This window comes from Ranitomeya imitator, chromosome 7, assembly GCF_032444005.1.
Source record: "Ranitomeya imitator isolate aRanImi1 chromosome 7, aRanImi1.pri, whole genome shotgun sequence".
Lineage (NCBI taxonomy): Eukaryota > Metazoa > Chordata > Amphibia > Anura > Dendrobatidae > Ranitomeya > Ranitomeya imitator.
The window spans coordinates 1364598-1383098 of NC_091288.1; the positions used below are offsets into that span (position 1 = coordinate 1364598).

At 51.6% G+C, this 18501-nt stretch overlaps 1 protein-coding gene across 3 annotated transcripts in view; it reads left to right on the forward strand.

The window, feature by feature from the left end:
* DPP10 (dipeptidyl peptidase like 10) overlaps positions 1–18269 on the forward strand; it is a 634899-nt gene extending 616630 nt beyond the window's left edge. For all 3 annotated transcript variants that reach the window (XM_069732554.1, XM_069732555.1, XM_069732553.1), the window contains one exon: positions 17622–18269. In XM_069732554.1, the coding sequence (XP_069588655.1) occupies positions 17622–17759 (138 nt within the window). In that variant the 3' untranslated portion in view covers positions 17760–18269. The remainder of the gene's footprint in view (positions 1–17621) is intronic.
* Positions 18270–18501: the final 232 nt, after the last annotated feature.

Genomic DNA, 18501 nt, shown 5'->3' on the forward strand with positions numbered 1-18501 from the left:
CCCCGGAGGAGGATGTGGGGGGCACATACTTTCTCCATATTAATGTCTATGGATGTAGATGAGGACAGTGAAGCCCCCGGAGGAGGATGTGGGGGGCACATACTGTCTCCATATTAATGTCTATGGATGTAGATGAGGACAGAGAAGCCCCCGGAGGAGGATGTGGGGGGCACATACTGTCTCCATATTAATGTCTATGGATGTAGATGAGGACAGTGAAGCCCCCGGAGGAGGATGTGGGGGGCACATACTTTCTCCATATTAATGTCTATGGATGTAGATGAGGACAGTGAAGCCCCCGGAGGAGGATGTGGGGGGCACATACTGTCTCCATATTAATGTCTATGGATGTAGATGAGGACAGAGAAGCCCCCGGAGGAGGATGTGGGGGGCACATACTGTCTCCATATTAATGTCTATGGATGTAGATGAGGACAGAGAAGCCCCCGGAGGTGGATGTGGGGGGCACATACTTTCTCCATATTAATATCTATGGATGTAGATGAGGATAGTGAAGCCCCCGGAGGAGGATGTGGGGGGCACATACTTTCTCCATATTAATGTCTATGGATGTAGATGAGGACAGTGAAGCCCCCGGAGGAGGATGTGGGGGGCACATACTTTCTCCATATTAATGTCTATGGATGTAGATGAGGACAGTGAAGCCCCCGGAGGTGGATGTGGGGGGCACATACTGTCTCCATATTAATGTCTATGGATGTAGATGAGGACAGAGAAGCCCCCGGAGGTGGATGTGGGGGGCACATACTTTCTCCATATTAATGTCTATGGATGTAGATGAGGACAGTGAAGCCCCCGGAGGAGGATGTGGGGGGCACATACTGTCTCCATATTAATGTCTATGGATGTAGATGAGGACAGTGAAGCCCCCGGAGGAGGATGTGGGGGGCACATACTGTCTCCATATTAATGTCTATGGATGTAGATGAGGACAGTGAAGCCCCCGGAGGAGGATGTGGGGGGCACATACTTTCTCCATATTAATGTCTATGGATGTAGATGAGGACAGAGAAGCCCCCGGAGGTGGATGTGGGGGGCACATACTTTCTCCATATTAATGTCTATGGATGTAGATGAGGACAGTGAAGCCCCCGGAGGTGGATGTGGGGGGCACATACTTTCTCCATATTAATGTCTATGGATGTAGATGAGGACAGTGAAGCCCCCGGAGGAGGATGTGGGGGGCACATACTGTCTCCATATTAATGTCTATGGATGTAGATGAGGACAGTGAAGCCCCCGGAGGAGGATGTGGGGGGCACATACTGTCTCCATATTAATGTCTATGGATGTAGATGAGGACAGTGAAGCCCCCGGAGGTGGATGTGGGGGGCACATACTGTCTCCATATTAATGTCTATGGATGTAGATGAGGACAGAGAAGCCCCCGGAGGTGGATGTGGGGGGCACATACTTTCTCCATATTAATGTCTATGGATGTAGATGAGGACAGTGAAGCCCCCGGAGGAGGATGTGGGGGGCACATACTGTCTCCATATTAATGTCTATGGATGTAGATGAGGACAGTGAAGCCCCCGGAGGAGGATGTGGGGGGCACATACTGTCTCCATATTAATGTCTATGGATGTAGATGAGGACAGTGAAGCCCCCGGAGGAGGATGTGGGGGGCACATACTTTCTCCATATTAATGTCTATGGATGTAGATGAGGACAGTGAAGCCCCCGGAGGAGGATGTGGGGGGCACATACTGTCTCCATATTAATGTCTATGGATGTAGATGAGGACAGTGAAGCCCCCGGAGGAGGATGTGGGGGGCACATACTGTCTCCATATTAATGTCTATGGATGTAGATGAGGACAGTGAAGCCCCCGGAGGAGGATGTGGGGGGCACATACTGTCTCCATATTAATGTCTATGGATGTAGATGAGGACAGTGAAGCCCCCGGAGGAGGATGTGGGGGGCACATACTGTCTCCATATTAATGTCTATGGATGTAGATGAGGACAGAGAAGCCCCCGGAGGTGGATGTGGGGGGCACATACTGTCTCCATATTAATGTAGATGAGGACAGAGAAGCCCCCGGAGGAGGATGTGGGGGGCACATACTGTCTCCATATTAATGTCTATGGATGTAGATGAGGACAGTGAAGCCCCCGGAGGAGGATGTGGGGGGCACATACTGTCTCCATATTAATGTCTATGGATGTAGATGAGGACAGTGAAGCCCCCGGAGGTGGATGTGGGGGGCACATACTGTCTCCATATTAATGTCTATGGATGTAGATGAGGACAGAGAAGCCCCCGGAGGAGGATGTGGGGGGCACATACTTTCTCCATATTAATGTCTATGGATGTAGATGAGGACAGAGAAGCCCCCGGAGGAGGATGTGGGGGGCACATACTGTCTCCATATTAATGTCTATGGATGTAGATGAGGACAGTGAAGCCCCCGGAGGTGGATGTGGGGGGCACATACTGTCTCCATATTAATGTCTATGGATGTAGATGAGGACAGAGAAGCCCCCGGAGGAGGATGTGGGGGGCACATACTTTCTCCATATTAATGTCTATGGATGTAGATGAGGACAGTGAAGCCCCCGGAGGAGGATGTGGGGGGCACATACTGTCTCCATATTAATGTCTATGGATGTAGATGAGGACAGAGAAGCCCCCGGAGGAGGATGTGGGGGGCACATACTTTCTCCATATTAATGTCTATGGATGTAGATGAGGACAGAGAAGCCCCCGGAGGAGGATGTGGGGGGCACATACTGTCTCCATATTAATGTAGATGAGGACAGAGAAGCCCCCGGAGGTGGATGTGGGGGGCACATACTTTCTCCATATTAATGTCTATGGATGTAGATGAGGACAGAGAAGCCCCCGGAGGATGATGTGGGGGGCACATACTGTCTCCATATTAATGTAGATGAGGACAGAGAAGCCCCCGGAGGAGGATGTGGGGGGCACATACTGTCTCCATATTAATGTCTATGGATGTAGATGGGGACAGTGAAGCCCCCGGAGGAGGATGTGGGGGGCACATACTTTCTCCATATTAATGTCTATGGATGTAGATGAGGACAGTGAAGCCCCCGGAGGAGGATGTGGGGGGCACATACTTTCTCCATATTAATGTCTATGGATGTAGATGAGGACAGAGAAGCCCCCGGAGGAGGATGTGGGGGGCACATACTTTCTCCATATTAATGTCTATGGATGTAGATGAGGACAGAGAAGCCCCCGGAGGAGGATGTGGGGGGCACATACTGTCTCCATATTAATGTCTATGGATGAGGATGAGGACAGTGAAGCCCCCGGAGGAGGATGTGGGGGGCACATACTGTCTCCATATTAATGTCTATGGATGAGGATGAGGACAGTGAAGCCCCCGGAGGTGGATGTGGGGGGCACATACTTTCTCCATATTAATGTCTATGGATGAGGATGAGGACAGTGAAGCCCCCGGAGGAGGATGTGGGGGGCACATACTGTCTCCATATTAATGTCTATGGATGAGGATGAGGACAGTGAAGCCCCCGGAGGTGGATGTGGGGGGCACATACTGTCTCCATATTAATGTCTATGGATGAGGATGAGGACAGTGAAGCCCCCGGAGGAGGATGTGGGGGGCACATACTGTCTCCATATTAATGTCTATGGATGTAGATGAGGACAGTGAAGCCCCCGGAGGAGGATGTGGGGGGCACATACTGTCTCCATATTAATGTCTATGGATGTAGATGAGGACAGAGAAGCCCCCGGAGGTGGATGTGGGGGGCACATACTTTCTCCATATTAATGTCTATGGATGTAGATGAGGACAGAGAAGCCCCCGGAGGAGGATGTGGGGGGCACATACTGTCTCCATATTAATGTCTATGGATGAGGATGAGGACAGTGAAGCCCCCGGAGGAGGATGTGGGGGGCACATACTGTCTCCATATTAATGTCTATGGATGTAGATGAGGACAGTGAAGCCCCCGGAGGTGAATGTGGGGGGGCACATACTGTCTCCATATTAATGTCTATGGATGAGGATGAGGACAGTGAAGCCCCCGGAGGTGGATGTGGGGGGCACATACTTTCTCCATATTAATGTCTATGGATGTAGATGAGGACAGATAAGCCCCCGGAGGAGGATGTGGGGGGCACATACTTTCTCCATATTAATGTCTATGGATGTAGATGAGGACAGAGAAGCCCCCGGAGGAGGATGTGGGGGGCACATACTTTCTCCATATTAATGTCTATGGATGTAGATGAGGACAGAGAAGCCCCCGGAGGAGGATGTGGGGGGCACATACTTTCTCCATATTAATGTCTATGGATGTAGATGAGGACAGTGAAGCCCCCGGAGGAGGATGTGGGGGGCACATACTGTCTCCATATTAATGTCTATGGATGAGGATGAGGACAGTGAAGCCCCCGGAGGTGGATGTGGGGGGCACATACTGTCTCCATATTAATGTCTATGGATGTAGATGAGGACAGTGAAGCCCCCGGAGGTGGATGTGGGGGGCACATACTGTCTCCATATTAATGTCTATGGATGAGGATGAGGACAGTGAAGCCCCCGGAGGTGGATGTGGGGGGCACATACTGTCTCCATATTAATGTCTATGGATGAGGATGAGGACAGTGAAGCCCCCGGAGGTGGATGTGGGGGGCACATACTGTCTCCATATTAATGTCTATGGATGTAGATGAGGACAGAAAAGCCCCCGGAGGTGGATGTGGGGGGCACATACTGTCTCCATATTAATGTCTATGGATGTAGATGAGGAGAGTGAAGCCCCCGGAGGAGGATGTGGGGGGCACATACTATCTCCATATTAATGTCTATGGATGTAGATGAGGACAGTGAAGCCCCCGGAGGAGGATGTGGGGGGCACATACTGTCTCCATATTAATGTCTATGGATGTAGATGAGGACAGAGAAGCCCCCGGAGGAGGATGTGGGGGGCACATACTTTCTCCATATTAATGTCTATGGATGTAGATGAGGACAGAGAAGCCCCCGGAGGAGGATGTGGGGGGCACATACTTTCTCCATATTAATGTCTATGGATGTAGATGAGGACAGTGAAGCCCCCGGAGGAGGATGTGGGGGGCACATACTTTCTCCATATTAATGTCTATGGATGTAGATGAGGACAGAGAAGCCCCCGGAGGAGGATGTGGGGGGCACATACTGTCTCCATATTAATGTCTATGGATGAGGATGAGGACAGTGAAGCCCCCCGGAGGAGGATGTGGGGGGCACATACTTTCTCCATATTAATGTCTATGGATGTAGATGAGGACAGAGAAGCCCCCGGAGGAGGATGTGGGGGGCACATACTTTCTCCATATTAATGTCTACGGATGTAGATGAGGACAGTGAAGCCCCCGGAGGTGGATGTGGGGGGCACATACTTTCTCCATATTAATGTCTATGGATGTAGATGAGGACAGAGAAGCCCCCGGAGGTGGATGTGGGGGGCACATACTTTCTCCATATTAATGTCTATGGATGTAGATGAGGACAGAAAAGCCCCCGGAGGAGGATGTGGGGGGCACATACTTTCCTCCATATTAATGTCTATGGATGTAGATGAGGACAGTGAAGCCCCCGGAGGTGGATGTGGGGGGCACATACTTTCTCCATATTAATGTCTATGGATGTAGATGAGGACAGAGAAGCCCCCGGAGGAGGATGTGGGGGGCACATACTTTCTCCATATCAATGTCTATGGATGTAGATGAGGACAGTGAAGCCCCCGGAGGAGGATGTGGGGGGCACATACTTTCTCCATATCAATGTCTATGGATGTAGATGAGGACAGAGAAGCCCCCGGAGGATGATGTGGGGGGCACATACTGTCTCCATATTAATGTAGATGAGGACAGAGAAGCCCCCGGAGGAGGATGTGGGGGGCACATACTGTCTCCATATTAATGTCTATGGATGTAGATGGGGACAGTGAAGCCCCCGGAGGAGGATGTGGGGGGCACATACTTTCTCCATATTAATGTCTATGGATGTAGATGAGGACAGTGAAGCCCCCGGAGGAGGATGTGGGGGCACATACTTTCTCCATATTAATGTCTATGGATGTAGATGAGGACAGTGAAGCCCCCGGAGGAGGATGTGGGGGGCACATACTGTCTCCATATTAATGTCTATGGATGTAGATGAGGACAGTGAAGCCCCCGGAGGAGGATGTGGGGGGCACATACTGTCTCCATATTAATGTCTATGGATGTAGATGAGGACAGAGAAGCCCCCGGAGGAGGATGTGGGGGGCACATACTGTCTCCATATTAATGTCTATGGATGTAGATGAGGACAGTGAAGCCCCCGGAGGAGGATGTGGGGGGCACATACTTTCTCCATATTAATGTCTATGGATGTAGATGAGGACAGTGAAGCCCCCGGAGGAGGATGTGGGGGGCACATACTGTCTCCATATTAATGTCTATGGATGTAGATGAGGACAGTGAAGCCCCCGGAGGAGGATGTGGGGGGCACATACTGTCTCCATATTAATGTCTATGGATGTAGATGAGGACAGAGAAGCCCCCGGAGGAGGATGTGGGGGGCACATACTGTCTCCATATTAATGTCTATAGATGTAGATGAGGACAGTGAAGCCCCCGTAGGAGGATGTGGGGGGCACATACTTTCTCCATATTAATGTCTATGGATGTAGATGAGGACAGTGAAGCCCCCGGAGGAGGATGTGGGGGGCACATACTGTCTCCATATTAATGTCTATGGATGTAGATGAGGACAGTGAAGCCCCCGGAGGAGGATGTGGGGGGCACATACTTTCTCCATATTAATGTCTATGGATGTAGATGAGGACAGTGAAGCCCCCGGAGGAGGATGTGGGGGGCACATACTTTCTCCATATTAATGTCTATGGATGTAGATGAGGACAGAGAAGCCCCCGGAGGTGGATGTGGGGGGCACATACTTTCTCCATATTAATGTCTATGGATGTAGATGAGGACAGAGAAGCCCCCGGAGGAGGATGTGGGGGGCACATACTTTCTCCATATTAATGTCTATGGATGTAGATGAGGACAGAGAAGCCCCCGGAGGAGGATGTGGGGGGCACATACTGTCTCCATATTAATGTCTATGGATGAGGATGAGGACAGTGAAGCCCCCGGAGGAGGATGTGGGGGGCACATACTTTCTCCATATTAATGTCTATGGATGTAGATGAGGACAGAGAAGCCCCCGGAGGAGGATGTGGGGGGCACATACTTTCTCCATATTAATGTCTATGGATGTAGATGAGGACAGTGAAGCCCCCGGAGGTGGATGTGGGGGGCACATACTGTCTCCATATTAATGTCTATGGATGTAGATGAGGACAGAGAAGCCCCCGGAGGAGGATGTGGGGGGCACATACTGTCTCCATATTAATGTCTATGGATGAGGATGAGGACAGTGAAGCCCCCGGAGGAGGATGTGGGGGGCACATACTTTCTCCATATTAATGTCTATGGATGTAGATGAGGACAGTGAAGCCCCCGGAGGAGGATGTGGGGGGCACATACTTTCTCCATATTAATGTCTATGGATGTAGATGAGGACAGAGAAGCCCCCGGAGGAGGATGTGGGGGGCACATACTTTCTCCATATTAATGTCTATGGATGTAGATGAGGACAGAGAAGCCCCCGGAGGTGGATGTGGGGGGCACATACTTTCTCCATATTAATGTCTATGGATGTAGATGAGGACAGAAAAGCCCCCGGAGGTGGATGTGGGGGGCACATACTATCTCCATATTAATGTCTATGGATGTAGATGAGGACAGTGAAGCCCCCGGAGGAGGATGTGGGGGGCACATACTGTCTCCATATTAATGTCTATGGATGTAGATGAGGACAGTGAAGCCCCCGGAGGAGGATGTGGGGGGCACATACTGTCTCCATATTAATGTCTATGGATGTAGATGAGAACAGTGAAGCCCCCGGAGGAGGATGTGGGGGGGCACATATTTTCTCCATATTAATGTCTATGGATGTAGATGAGGACAGTGAAGCCCCCGGAGGTGGATGTGGGGGGCACACACTTTCTCCATATTAATGTCTATGGATGTAGATGAGGACAGTGAAGCCCCCGGAGGTGGATGTGGGGGGCACACACTTTCTCCATATTAATGTCTATGGATGTAGATGAGGACAGTGAAGCCCCCGGAGGTGGATGTGGGGGGCACATACTTTCTCCATATTAATATCTATGGATGTAGATGAGGACAGAGAAGCCCCCGGAGGAGGATGTGGGGGGCACATACTTTCTCCATATTAATGTCTATGGATGTAGATGAGGACAGTGAAGCCCCCGGAGGAGGATGTGGGGGGCACATACTTTCTCCATATTAATGTCTATGGATGTAGATGAGGACAGAAAAGCCCCCGGAGGTGGATGTGGGGGGCACATACTTTCTCCATATTAATATCTATGGATGTAGATGAGGACAGTGAAGCCCCCGGAGGAGGATGTGGGGGGCACATACTTTCTCCATATTAATGTCTATGGATGTAGATGAGGACAGTGAAGCCCCCGGAGGAGGATGTGGGGGGCACATACTTTCTCCATATTAATGTCTATGGATGTAGATGAGGACAGAGAAGCCCCCGGAGGAGGATGTGGGGGGCACATACTTTCTCCATATTAATGTCTATGGATGTAGATGAGGACAGTGAAGCCCCCGGAGGAGGATGTGGGGGGCACATACTTTCTCCATATTAATGTCTATGGATGTAGATGAGGACAGAGAAGCCCCCGGAGGAGGATGTGGGGGGGCACATACTGTCTCCATATTAATGTCTATGGATGTAGAGGAGGACAGAGAAGCCCCCGGAGGAGGATGTGGGGGGCACATACTGTCTCCATATTAATGTCTATAGATGTAGATGAGGACAGAGAAGCCCCCGGAGGAGGATGTGGGGGGCACATACTTTCCTCCATGTTAATGTCTACGGATGTAGATGAGGACAGAGAAGCCCCCGGAGGTGGATGTGGGGGGCACATACTGTCTCCATATTAATGTCTATGGATGTAGATGAGGACAGAGAAGCCCCCGGAGGTGGATGTGGGGGGCACATACTGTCTCCATATTAATGTCTATGGATGTAGATGAGGACAGAGAAGCCCCCGGAGGTGGATGTGGGGGGCACATACTTTCTCCATATTAATGTCTATGGATGTAGATGAGGACAGAGAAGCCCCCAGGGGAGGATGTGGGGGGCACATACTTTCCTCCATGTTAATGTCTATGGATGTAGATGAGGACAGAGAAGCCCCCGGAGGTGGATGTGGGGGGCACATACTGTCTCCATATTAATGTCTATGGATGTAGATGAGGACAGAGAAGCCCCCGGAGGTGGATGTGGGGGGCACATACTTTCTCCATATTAATGTCTATAGATGTAGATGAGGACAGTGAAGCCCCCGGAGGAGGATGTGGGGGGCACATACTTTCTCCATATTAATGTCTATGGATGTAGATGAGGACAGTGAAGCCCCCGGAGGAGGATGTGGGGGGCACATACTTTCTCCATATTAATGTCTATGGATGTAGATGAGGACAGAGAAGCCCCCGGAGGAGGATGTGGGGGGCACATACTGTCTCCATATTAATGTCTATAGATGTAGATGAGAACAGTGAAGCCCCCGGAGGAGGATGTGGGGGGCACATACTGTCTCCATATTAATGTCTATAGATGTAGATGAGGACAGAGAAGCCCCCGGAGGTGGATGTGGGGGGCACATACTTTCTCCATATTAATGTCTATAGATGTAGATGAGGACAGAGAAGCCCCCGGAGGTGGATGTGGGGGGCACATACTTTCTCCATATTAATGTCTATGGATGTAGATGAGGACAGTGAAGCCCCCGGAGGAGGATGTGGGGGGCACATACTATCTCCATATTAATATCTATGGATGTAGATGAGGACAGAGAAGCCCCCGGAGGAGGATGTGGGGGGCACATACTGTCTCCATATTAATGTCTACGGATGTAGATGAGGACAGTGAAGCCCCCAGGGGAGGATGTGGGGGGCACATACTTTCCTCCATGTTAATGTCTATGGATGTAGATGAGGACAGAGAAGCCCCCGGAGGTGGATGTGGGGGGCACATACTTTCTCCATATTAATGTCTATGGATGTAGATGAGGACAGAGAAGCCCCCGGAGGAGGATGTGGGGGGCACATACTGTCTCCATATTAATGTCTATGGATGTAGATGAGGACAGTGAAGCCCCCGGAGGAGGATGTCGGGGGCACATACTGTCTCCATATTAATGTCTATGGATGTAGATGAGGACAGTGAAGCCCCCGGAGGTGGATGTGGGGGGCAAATACTGTCTCCATATTAATGTCTATGGATGTAGATGAGGACAGTGAAGCCCCCGGAGGTGGATGTGGGGGGCACATACTTTCTCCATATTAATGTCTATGGATGTAGATGAGGACAGAGAAGCCCCCGGAGGTGGATGTGGGGGGCACATACTTTCTCCATATTAATGTCTATGGATGTAGATGAGGACAGTGAAGCCCCCGGAGGAGGATGTGGGGGGCACATACTTTCTCCATATTAATGTCTATGGATGTAGATGAGGACAGTGAAGCCCCCGGAGGTGGATGTGGGGGGCACATACTTTCTCCATATTAATGTCTATAGATGTAGATGAGGACAGTGAAGCCCCCGGAGGTGGATGTGGGGGGCACATACTGTCTCCATATTAATGTCTATGGATGTAGATGAGGACAGAGAAGCCCCCGGAGGTGGATGTGGGGGGCACATACTGTCTCCATATTAATGTCTATGGATGTAGATGAGTACAGTGAAGCCCCCGGAGGAGGATGTGGGGGGCACATACTGTCTCCATATTAATGTCTATGGATGTAGAGAAGGACAGTGAAGCCCCCGGAGGAGGATGTGGGGGGCACATACTTTCTCCATATTAATGTCTATGGATGTAGATGAGGACAGAGAAGCCCCCGGAGGAGGATGTGGGGGGCACATACTTTCTCCATATTAATGTCTATGGATGTAGATGAGGACAGTGAAGCCCTCGGAGGAGGATGTGGGGGGCACATACTGTCTCCATATTAATGTCTATGGATGTAGATGAGGACAGAGAAGCCCCCGGAGGAGGATGTGGGGGGCACATACTATCTCCATATTAATGTCTATGGATGTAGATGAGGACAGAGAAGCCCCCGGAGGAGGATGTGGGGGGCACATACTGTCTCCATATTAATGTCTATGGATGTAGATGAGGACAGAGAAGCCCCCGGAGGTGGATGTGGGGGGCACATACTTTCTCCATATTAATGTCTATGGATGTAGATGAGGACAGTGAAGCCCCCGGAGGTGGATGTGGGGGGCACATACTGTCTCCATATTAATGTCTATGGATGTAGATGAGGTCAGAGAAGCCCTCGGAGGTGGATGTGGGGGGCACATACTTTCTCCATATTAATGTCTATGGATGTAGATGAGGACAGTGAAGCCCCCGGAGGTGGATGTGGGGGGCACATACTGTCTCCATATTAATGTCTATGGATGTAGATGAGGACAGAGAAGCCCCCGGAGGTGGATGTGGGGGGCACATACTTTCTCCATATTAATGTCTATGGATGTAGATGAGGACAGTGAAGCCCCCGGAGGAGGATGTGGGGGGCACATACTGTCTCCATATTAATGTCTATGGATGTAGATGAGGACAGTGAAGCCCCCGGAGGAGGATGTGGGGGGCACATACTGTCTCCATATTAATGTCTATGGATGTAGATGAGGACAGAGAAGCCCCCGGAGGAGGATGTGGGGGGCACATACTGTCTCCATATTAATGTCTATGGATGTAGATGAGGACAGTGAAGCCCCCGGAGGAGGATGTGGGGGGCACATACTGTCTCCATATTAATGTCTATGGATGTAGATGAGGACAGTGAAGCCCCCGGAGGAGGATGTGGGGGGCACATACTGTCTCCATATTAATGTCTATGGATGTAGATGAGGACAGAGAAGCCCCCGGAGGTGGATGTGGGGGGCACATACTTTCTCCATATTAATGTCTATGGATGTAGATGAGGACAGTGAAGCCCCCGGAGGAGGATGTGGGGGGCACATACTGTCTCCATATTAATGTCTATGGATGTAGATGAGGACAGTGAAGCCCCCGGAGGTGGATGTGGGGGGCATATACTGTCTCCATATTAATGTCTATGGATGTAGATGAGGACAGTGAAGCCCCCGGAGGTGGATGTGGGGGGCATATACTGTCTCCATATTAATGTCTATGGATGTAGATGAGGACAGTGAAGCCCCCGGAGGTGGATGTGGGGGGCATATACTGTCTCCATATTAATGTCTATGGATGTAGATGAGGACAGTGAAGCCCCCGGAGGTGGATGTGGGGGGCATATACTGTCTCCATATTAATGTCTATGGATGTAGATGAGGACAGTGAAGCCCCCGGAGGAGGATGTGGGGGGCACATACTGTCTCCATATTAATGTCTATGGATGTAGATGAGGACAGTGAAGCCCCCGGAGGTGGATGTGGGGGGCACATACTTTCTCCATTTTAATGTCTATGGATGTAGATGAGGACAGTGAAGCCCCCGGAGGAGGATGTGGGGGGCACATACTGTCTCCATATTAATGTCTATGGATGTAGATGAGGACAGTGAAGCCCCCGGAGGTGGATGTGGGGGGCACATACTTTCTCCATATTAATGTCTATGGATGTAGATGAGGACAGAGAAGCCCCCGGAGGAGGATGTGGGGGGCACATACTGTCTCCATATTAATGTCTATGGATGTAGATGAGGACAGTGAAGCCCCCGGAGGAGGATGTAGGGGGCACATACTTTCTCCATATTAATGTCTATGGATGTAGATGGATGAGGACAGAGAAGCCCCCGGAGGAGGATGTGGGGGGCACATACTGTCTCCATATTAATGTCTATGGATGTAGATGAGGACAGTGAAGCCCCCGGAGGAGGATGTGGGGGGCACATACTGTCTCCATATTAATGTCTATGGATGTAGATGAGGACAGTGAAGCCCCCGGAGGAGGATGTGGGGGGCACATACTTTCTCCATATTAATGTCTATGGATGTAGATGAGGACAGTGAAGCCCCCGGAGGTGGATGTGGGGGGCACATACTTTCTCCATATTAATGTCTATGGATGTAGATGAGGACAGAGAAGCCCCCGGAGGTGGATGTGGGGGGCACATACTGTCTCCATATTAATGTCTATGGATGTAGATGAGGACAGAGAAGCCCCCGGAGGAGGATGTGGGGGGCACATACTTTCTCCATATTAATGTCTATGGATGTAGATGAGGACAGTGAAGCCCCCGGAGGAGGATGTGGGGGGCACATACTGTCTCCATATTAATGTCTATGGATGTAGATGAGGACAGAGAAGCCCCCGGAGGAGGATGTGGGGGGCACATACTTTCTCCATATTAATGTCTATGGATGTAGATGAGGACAGTGAAGCCCCCGGAGGAGGATGTGGGGGGCACATACTGTCTCCATATTAATGTCTATGGATGTAGATGAGGACAGAGAAGCCCCCGGAGGAGGATGTGGGGGGCACATACTGTCTCCATATTAATGTCTATGGATGTAGATGAGGACAGTGAAGCCCCCGGAGGTGGATGTGGGGGGCAAATACTTTCTCCATATTAATGTCTATGGATGTAGATGAGGTCAGAGAAGCCCTCGGAGGTGGATGTGGGGGGCACATACTTTCTCCATATTAATGTCTATGGATGTAGATGAGGACAGAGAAGCCCTCGGAGGTGGATGTGGGGGGCACATACTTTCTTAAGTATAGTACATGTATATGGCAGAGGTCACATGCTCTCTCGCCCCTTCTACTTGTACATATAGATGTACACCTGGTAGGGTTCTTGCATCCTTGGATTCTGAGGTTAGACATGGTGGAATGTCTTCCTTCTCCTGCTGACAATCTATTCAGTCTATGACCAATGTCGGAGTGTCCGGCCAATTCTATATCTTTGCTTCTCCATGGTTCCCACCATCTGACTTGCTGCGCTTCGTCACCTTTGGGTTTTGTTCTGCTGTCTCGCCATTGGGTCTAGCTGCACGGTTTCACCCTTGGGTCTACCTGCACGGTTTCACCATTGGGTCTAGCTGCATGGTTTCGCCCTTGGGTTGACCTGCACAGTTTCGCCATTGGGTTTACCTGCACGGCTTAGCCCTTTGGTTTACCTAAATGGCTTCGTCCTTGGTTTTACCTGCACGGTTTGGCACTTGGGTCTAGCTGCACGGTTTCGCCCTTGGGTCTAGCTGCACTGTTTCGCCCTTGGGTCTAGCTGCACTGTTTCGCCCTTGGGTCTAGCTGCACTGTTTCGCCCTTGGGTCTAGCTGCACAGCTTCGCCCTTTGGTTTACCTGCACGGCTTCGCCCTTGGGTGTAGCTACACGGTTTCACCCTTGGGTCTAGCTACACGGTTTCACCCTTGGGTCCAGCTACACGATTTCACCCTTGGGTCTAGCTGCACTGTTTCGCCCTTGGGTCTAGCTGCACTGTTTTGCCCTTTGGTTTACTTGCACGGCTTCGCCCTTGGGTCTAGCTGCTGCATTGTTTTGACCTTGGCTCTAGCTGGTTGGCTTCACCCTTGGGTCTAGCTACACGGTTTCACCCTTGGGTCTAGCTACACGATTTCACCCTTGGGTCTAGCTGCACTGTTTCGCCCTTGGGTCTAGCTGCACTGTTTCGCTCTTTGGTTTACTTGCACGGCTTCGCCCTTGGGTCTAGCTGCTGCATTGTTTTGACCTTGGCTCTAGCTGGTTGGCTTCACCCTTGGGTCTAGCTGCACGGCTTCGCCCTTGGGTTTACCTGCAAGGCTTTGTCGTTGGGTCTAGCTGCGTGGTTTTGTCTGTGGGTTTACCTGCACAGCTTACCTGCACAGGGTTAATTAAATGGCTTCGCCTTGCATTTACTTGCATTGCTTCGCCCTTTGGTTTTACCTGCACGGTTTTGCCCTTGGGTCTAGCTGCACAGTTTTGCCCTTGGGTGTAGTTGCATGTTTTTGCCCTTGGGTCTAGCTGCACGGTTTCGCCCTTTGGTATAGCTGCATGGTTTCGCACTTGGGTGTAGCTTGCATGGTTTCGCCCTTGGGTGTAGCTGCACGGCTTCACCCTTGGGTTTACCTGCAAGGCTTTGTCCTTGGGTCTAGCTGCATGGTTTTGTCCTTGAGTTTATCTGCACGGCTTTGCCCTTGGGTTAATTGCATGACTTCGCCCTTTGGATTACTTGCATGGCTTTGCCCTTTGGATTACTTGCATGGCTTCGCCCTTGGGTTTACCTGCATGATTTCGCCCTTGGGTCTAGCTGCACAGTTTCGCACTTGGGGTTAGCTGCACGGTTTCGCCCTTGGGTGTAGCTGCACGGTTTCGCCCTTCCGTGTAGCCGCACAGCTTCTCCCTTGGGTCTACCTGCACGGCTTCGCCCATGGGTCTAGCTGCACGATTTCGCCCTTGGGTCTAGCTGCACGGCTTCCCTCTTGGGTGTAGCTGCACAGCTTCGCCCTTGGTTCTAGCTGCAAGGTTTCAACCTTTGGTTTTAGCTGCATGGCTTTCCCCTTGGGTCTAGCTGCACAGTTTCCCCCTTGGGTGTAGCTGCACATCTTCACCCTTGGTTCTAGCTGCATGGCTTTCCCCTTGCGTCTAGCTGCACAGTTTTGCCCTTGGGTCTACCTGCACGGCTTCCCCCTTGGGTCTAGCTGGTTGATTTTGCCCTTGGGTCTACCTGCACGGCTTCCCCCTTGGGTCTAGCTGGTTGATCATGGCCTTGGGCCTACCTGCACGGCTTCCCCCTTGGGTCTAGCTGGTTGGTTTCGCCCTTGGGTCTGGCTGCACGGTTTCCCCCTTGGATGTAGCTGCACAGCTTTGCCCTTGGTTCTAGCTGCATGGTTTCACCCTTGGGTCTAGCTGCACGGCTTCCCCCTTGGGTCTAGCTACATGGTTTCTCCCTTGGGTCTAGCTGCACGGTTTATCCCTTGGGTGTAGCTGCACAGCTTCCCCCTTGGGTCTATCTGCATGGCATCGCCCTTGGGTCTAACTGGTTGGTTTCACCCTTGGGTCTAGCTGCACGACTTCCCCTTGGGTCTAGCTACATGGTTTCCCCCTTGGGTTTACCTGCACGGCTTCTCGCTTGGGTCTATCTGCACGGCTTCCCCCTTGGGTCTATCTGCACGGCTTCCCCCTTGGGTCTATCTGCACGGCTTCCTCCTTGGGTCTATCTGCACGGCTTCCCCCATGGGTCTATCTGCACGGCTTCCCCCTTGGGTCTATCTGCACGGCTTCCCCCTTGGGTCTATCTGCACGGCTTCCCCCTTGGGTCTATCTGCACGGCTTCCCCCTTGGGTGTAGCTGCACGGTTACGCCCCCTGGGTCTATCTGCACGGCATCCCCCTTGGGTCTGTCTGCACGGCTTCTCCCTTGGGTCTATCTGCACGGCTTCCCCCTTGGGTCTATCTGCACGGCTTCCCCCTTGGGTCTATCTGCACGGCTTCCCCCTTGGGTGTAGCTGCACGGTTATGCCCCTTGGGTCTAGCTGCACGGCTTCCCCCTTGGGTCTATCTGCACGGCTTCCCCCTTGGGTCTATCTGCACGGCTTCCCCCTTGGGTCTATCTGCACGGCTTCCCCCTTGGGTCTATCTGCACGGCATCCCCCTTGGGTGTAGCTGCACGGTTACGCCCCTTGGGTCTAGCTGCACGGCTTCCCCCTTGGGTCTATCTGCACGGCTTCCTTCTTGGGTCTATCTGCACGGCTTCCCCCTTGGGTCTATCTGCACGGCTTCCTTCTTGGGTCTATCTGCACGGCTTCCCCCTTGGGTCTATCTGCACGGCTTCCCCCTTGGTTCTATCTGCACAGCTTCCCTCTTGGGTCTATCTGCACGGCTTCCCCCTTGGGTCTATCTGCACGGCTTCCCCCTTGGGTCTATCTTCACGGCTTCCCCCTTGGGTGTAGCTGCACGGTTACGCCCCTTGGGTCTAGCTGCACGGCTTCCCCCTTGAGTCTATCTGCACGGCTTCCCCCTTGGGTGTAGCTGCACGGTTACGCCCCTTGGGTCTAGCTGCACGGCTTCCCCCTTGGGTCTATCTGCACGGCTTCCCCCTTGGGTGTAGCTGCACGGTTACGCCCCTTGGGTCTAGCTGCACGGCTTCCCCCTTGGGTCTATCTGCACGGCTTCCTTCTTGGGTCTATCTGCACGGCTTCCCCCTTGGGTCTATCTGCACGGCTTCCCCCTTGGGTGTAGCTGCACGGTTTCACCCTTGGGTGTAGCTGTACGGTTTCGTCCTTGGGTCTACCTGCACGGTTTCACCCTTGGGTGTAGCTGTACAGTTTCGTCCTTGGGTCTACCTGCACGGTTTCACCCTTGGGTCTAGCTGCACGGTTTCGCCCTTGGGTCTAGCTGCACGGTTTCACCCTTGGGTGTAGCTGTACGGTTTCGTCCTTGGGTGTAGCTGCGCGGTTTCGCCTTTGGGTTTACCTGCACGGCTTCGCCCTTGGGTCTTGCAGCGCTGTCTTTCTCTTTCATCACACTACTCCCATCATCTGGTTTTCTTCGGCAGATTTATCCTGATGAAGGTCACCAAATCGTGTCAGAGAAGAATCGCTTCCACTTGTACAGCACGCTGCTGCGCTTCTTCAGTGACTGCTCCCAGGGAGAAGCAGCGGTGGTCGCACAGGAGCTGGAGGAGGATGAATGAGGCACTCAGGGCTTTTCTTTTTCATCACTGGTGTCCTGGCAGATACTCGGACTGTGGCCTCTTAGTGAGGCCTTCTTCCTTCGGGGTTGTACAGGGGTCGGCCCTTTTCCACTCGGTTTTGGATACGATTAGTGTAGTGCATGTTTTCTTTGGTTCCTTCACTTTGTCCTTTTGTTTTGTACCTTGAGATGTTGCAGAATGTCATCATCTGTCCCAGCAGAAGTGACTGTTCTGACAGATTGAGTCCCTGTCATTTTACTTGCTGTATTCCAACTTTTTTGGGGTCCAGGGGGGCACCACTTTTTGGTGGAGGATTCTTGCATTGTCCCTCAGATTTAGAAAGGACACTTCCATTTTTCGGGCTCTGTTGGACATGAAGTCTCTGGATTCGTAGCAGTGAAGATGACGAGTGTTTGATTTTCTATGGTTTCAAATCTAATTTTCTTTTAAATGTAAATTTCTCACTTGTATATATGAATACATCAATATTAAATTATGGTTTCCTAGAAATGTTTGACCTCTGTGTGCCCACCGTGAAGGACCCTCGAGGCTCACCTACCCCAGGCTTATAAGTGTAGAAAAATGTGCTGCTCCATGGTGTATTCATGGAGAGAAAGTGAAGAGTTCTGGTGGAAGGTAGGAACTGAGACACACTGACCGTCACCATCCACACAGTCACCATCCATGCCGTCAGTATCCACACCATCTCCATCCAAGCCGTCACCAACCACTCCGACGCCAT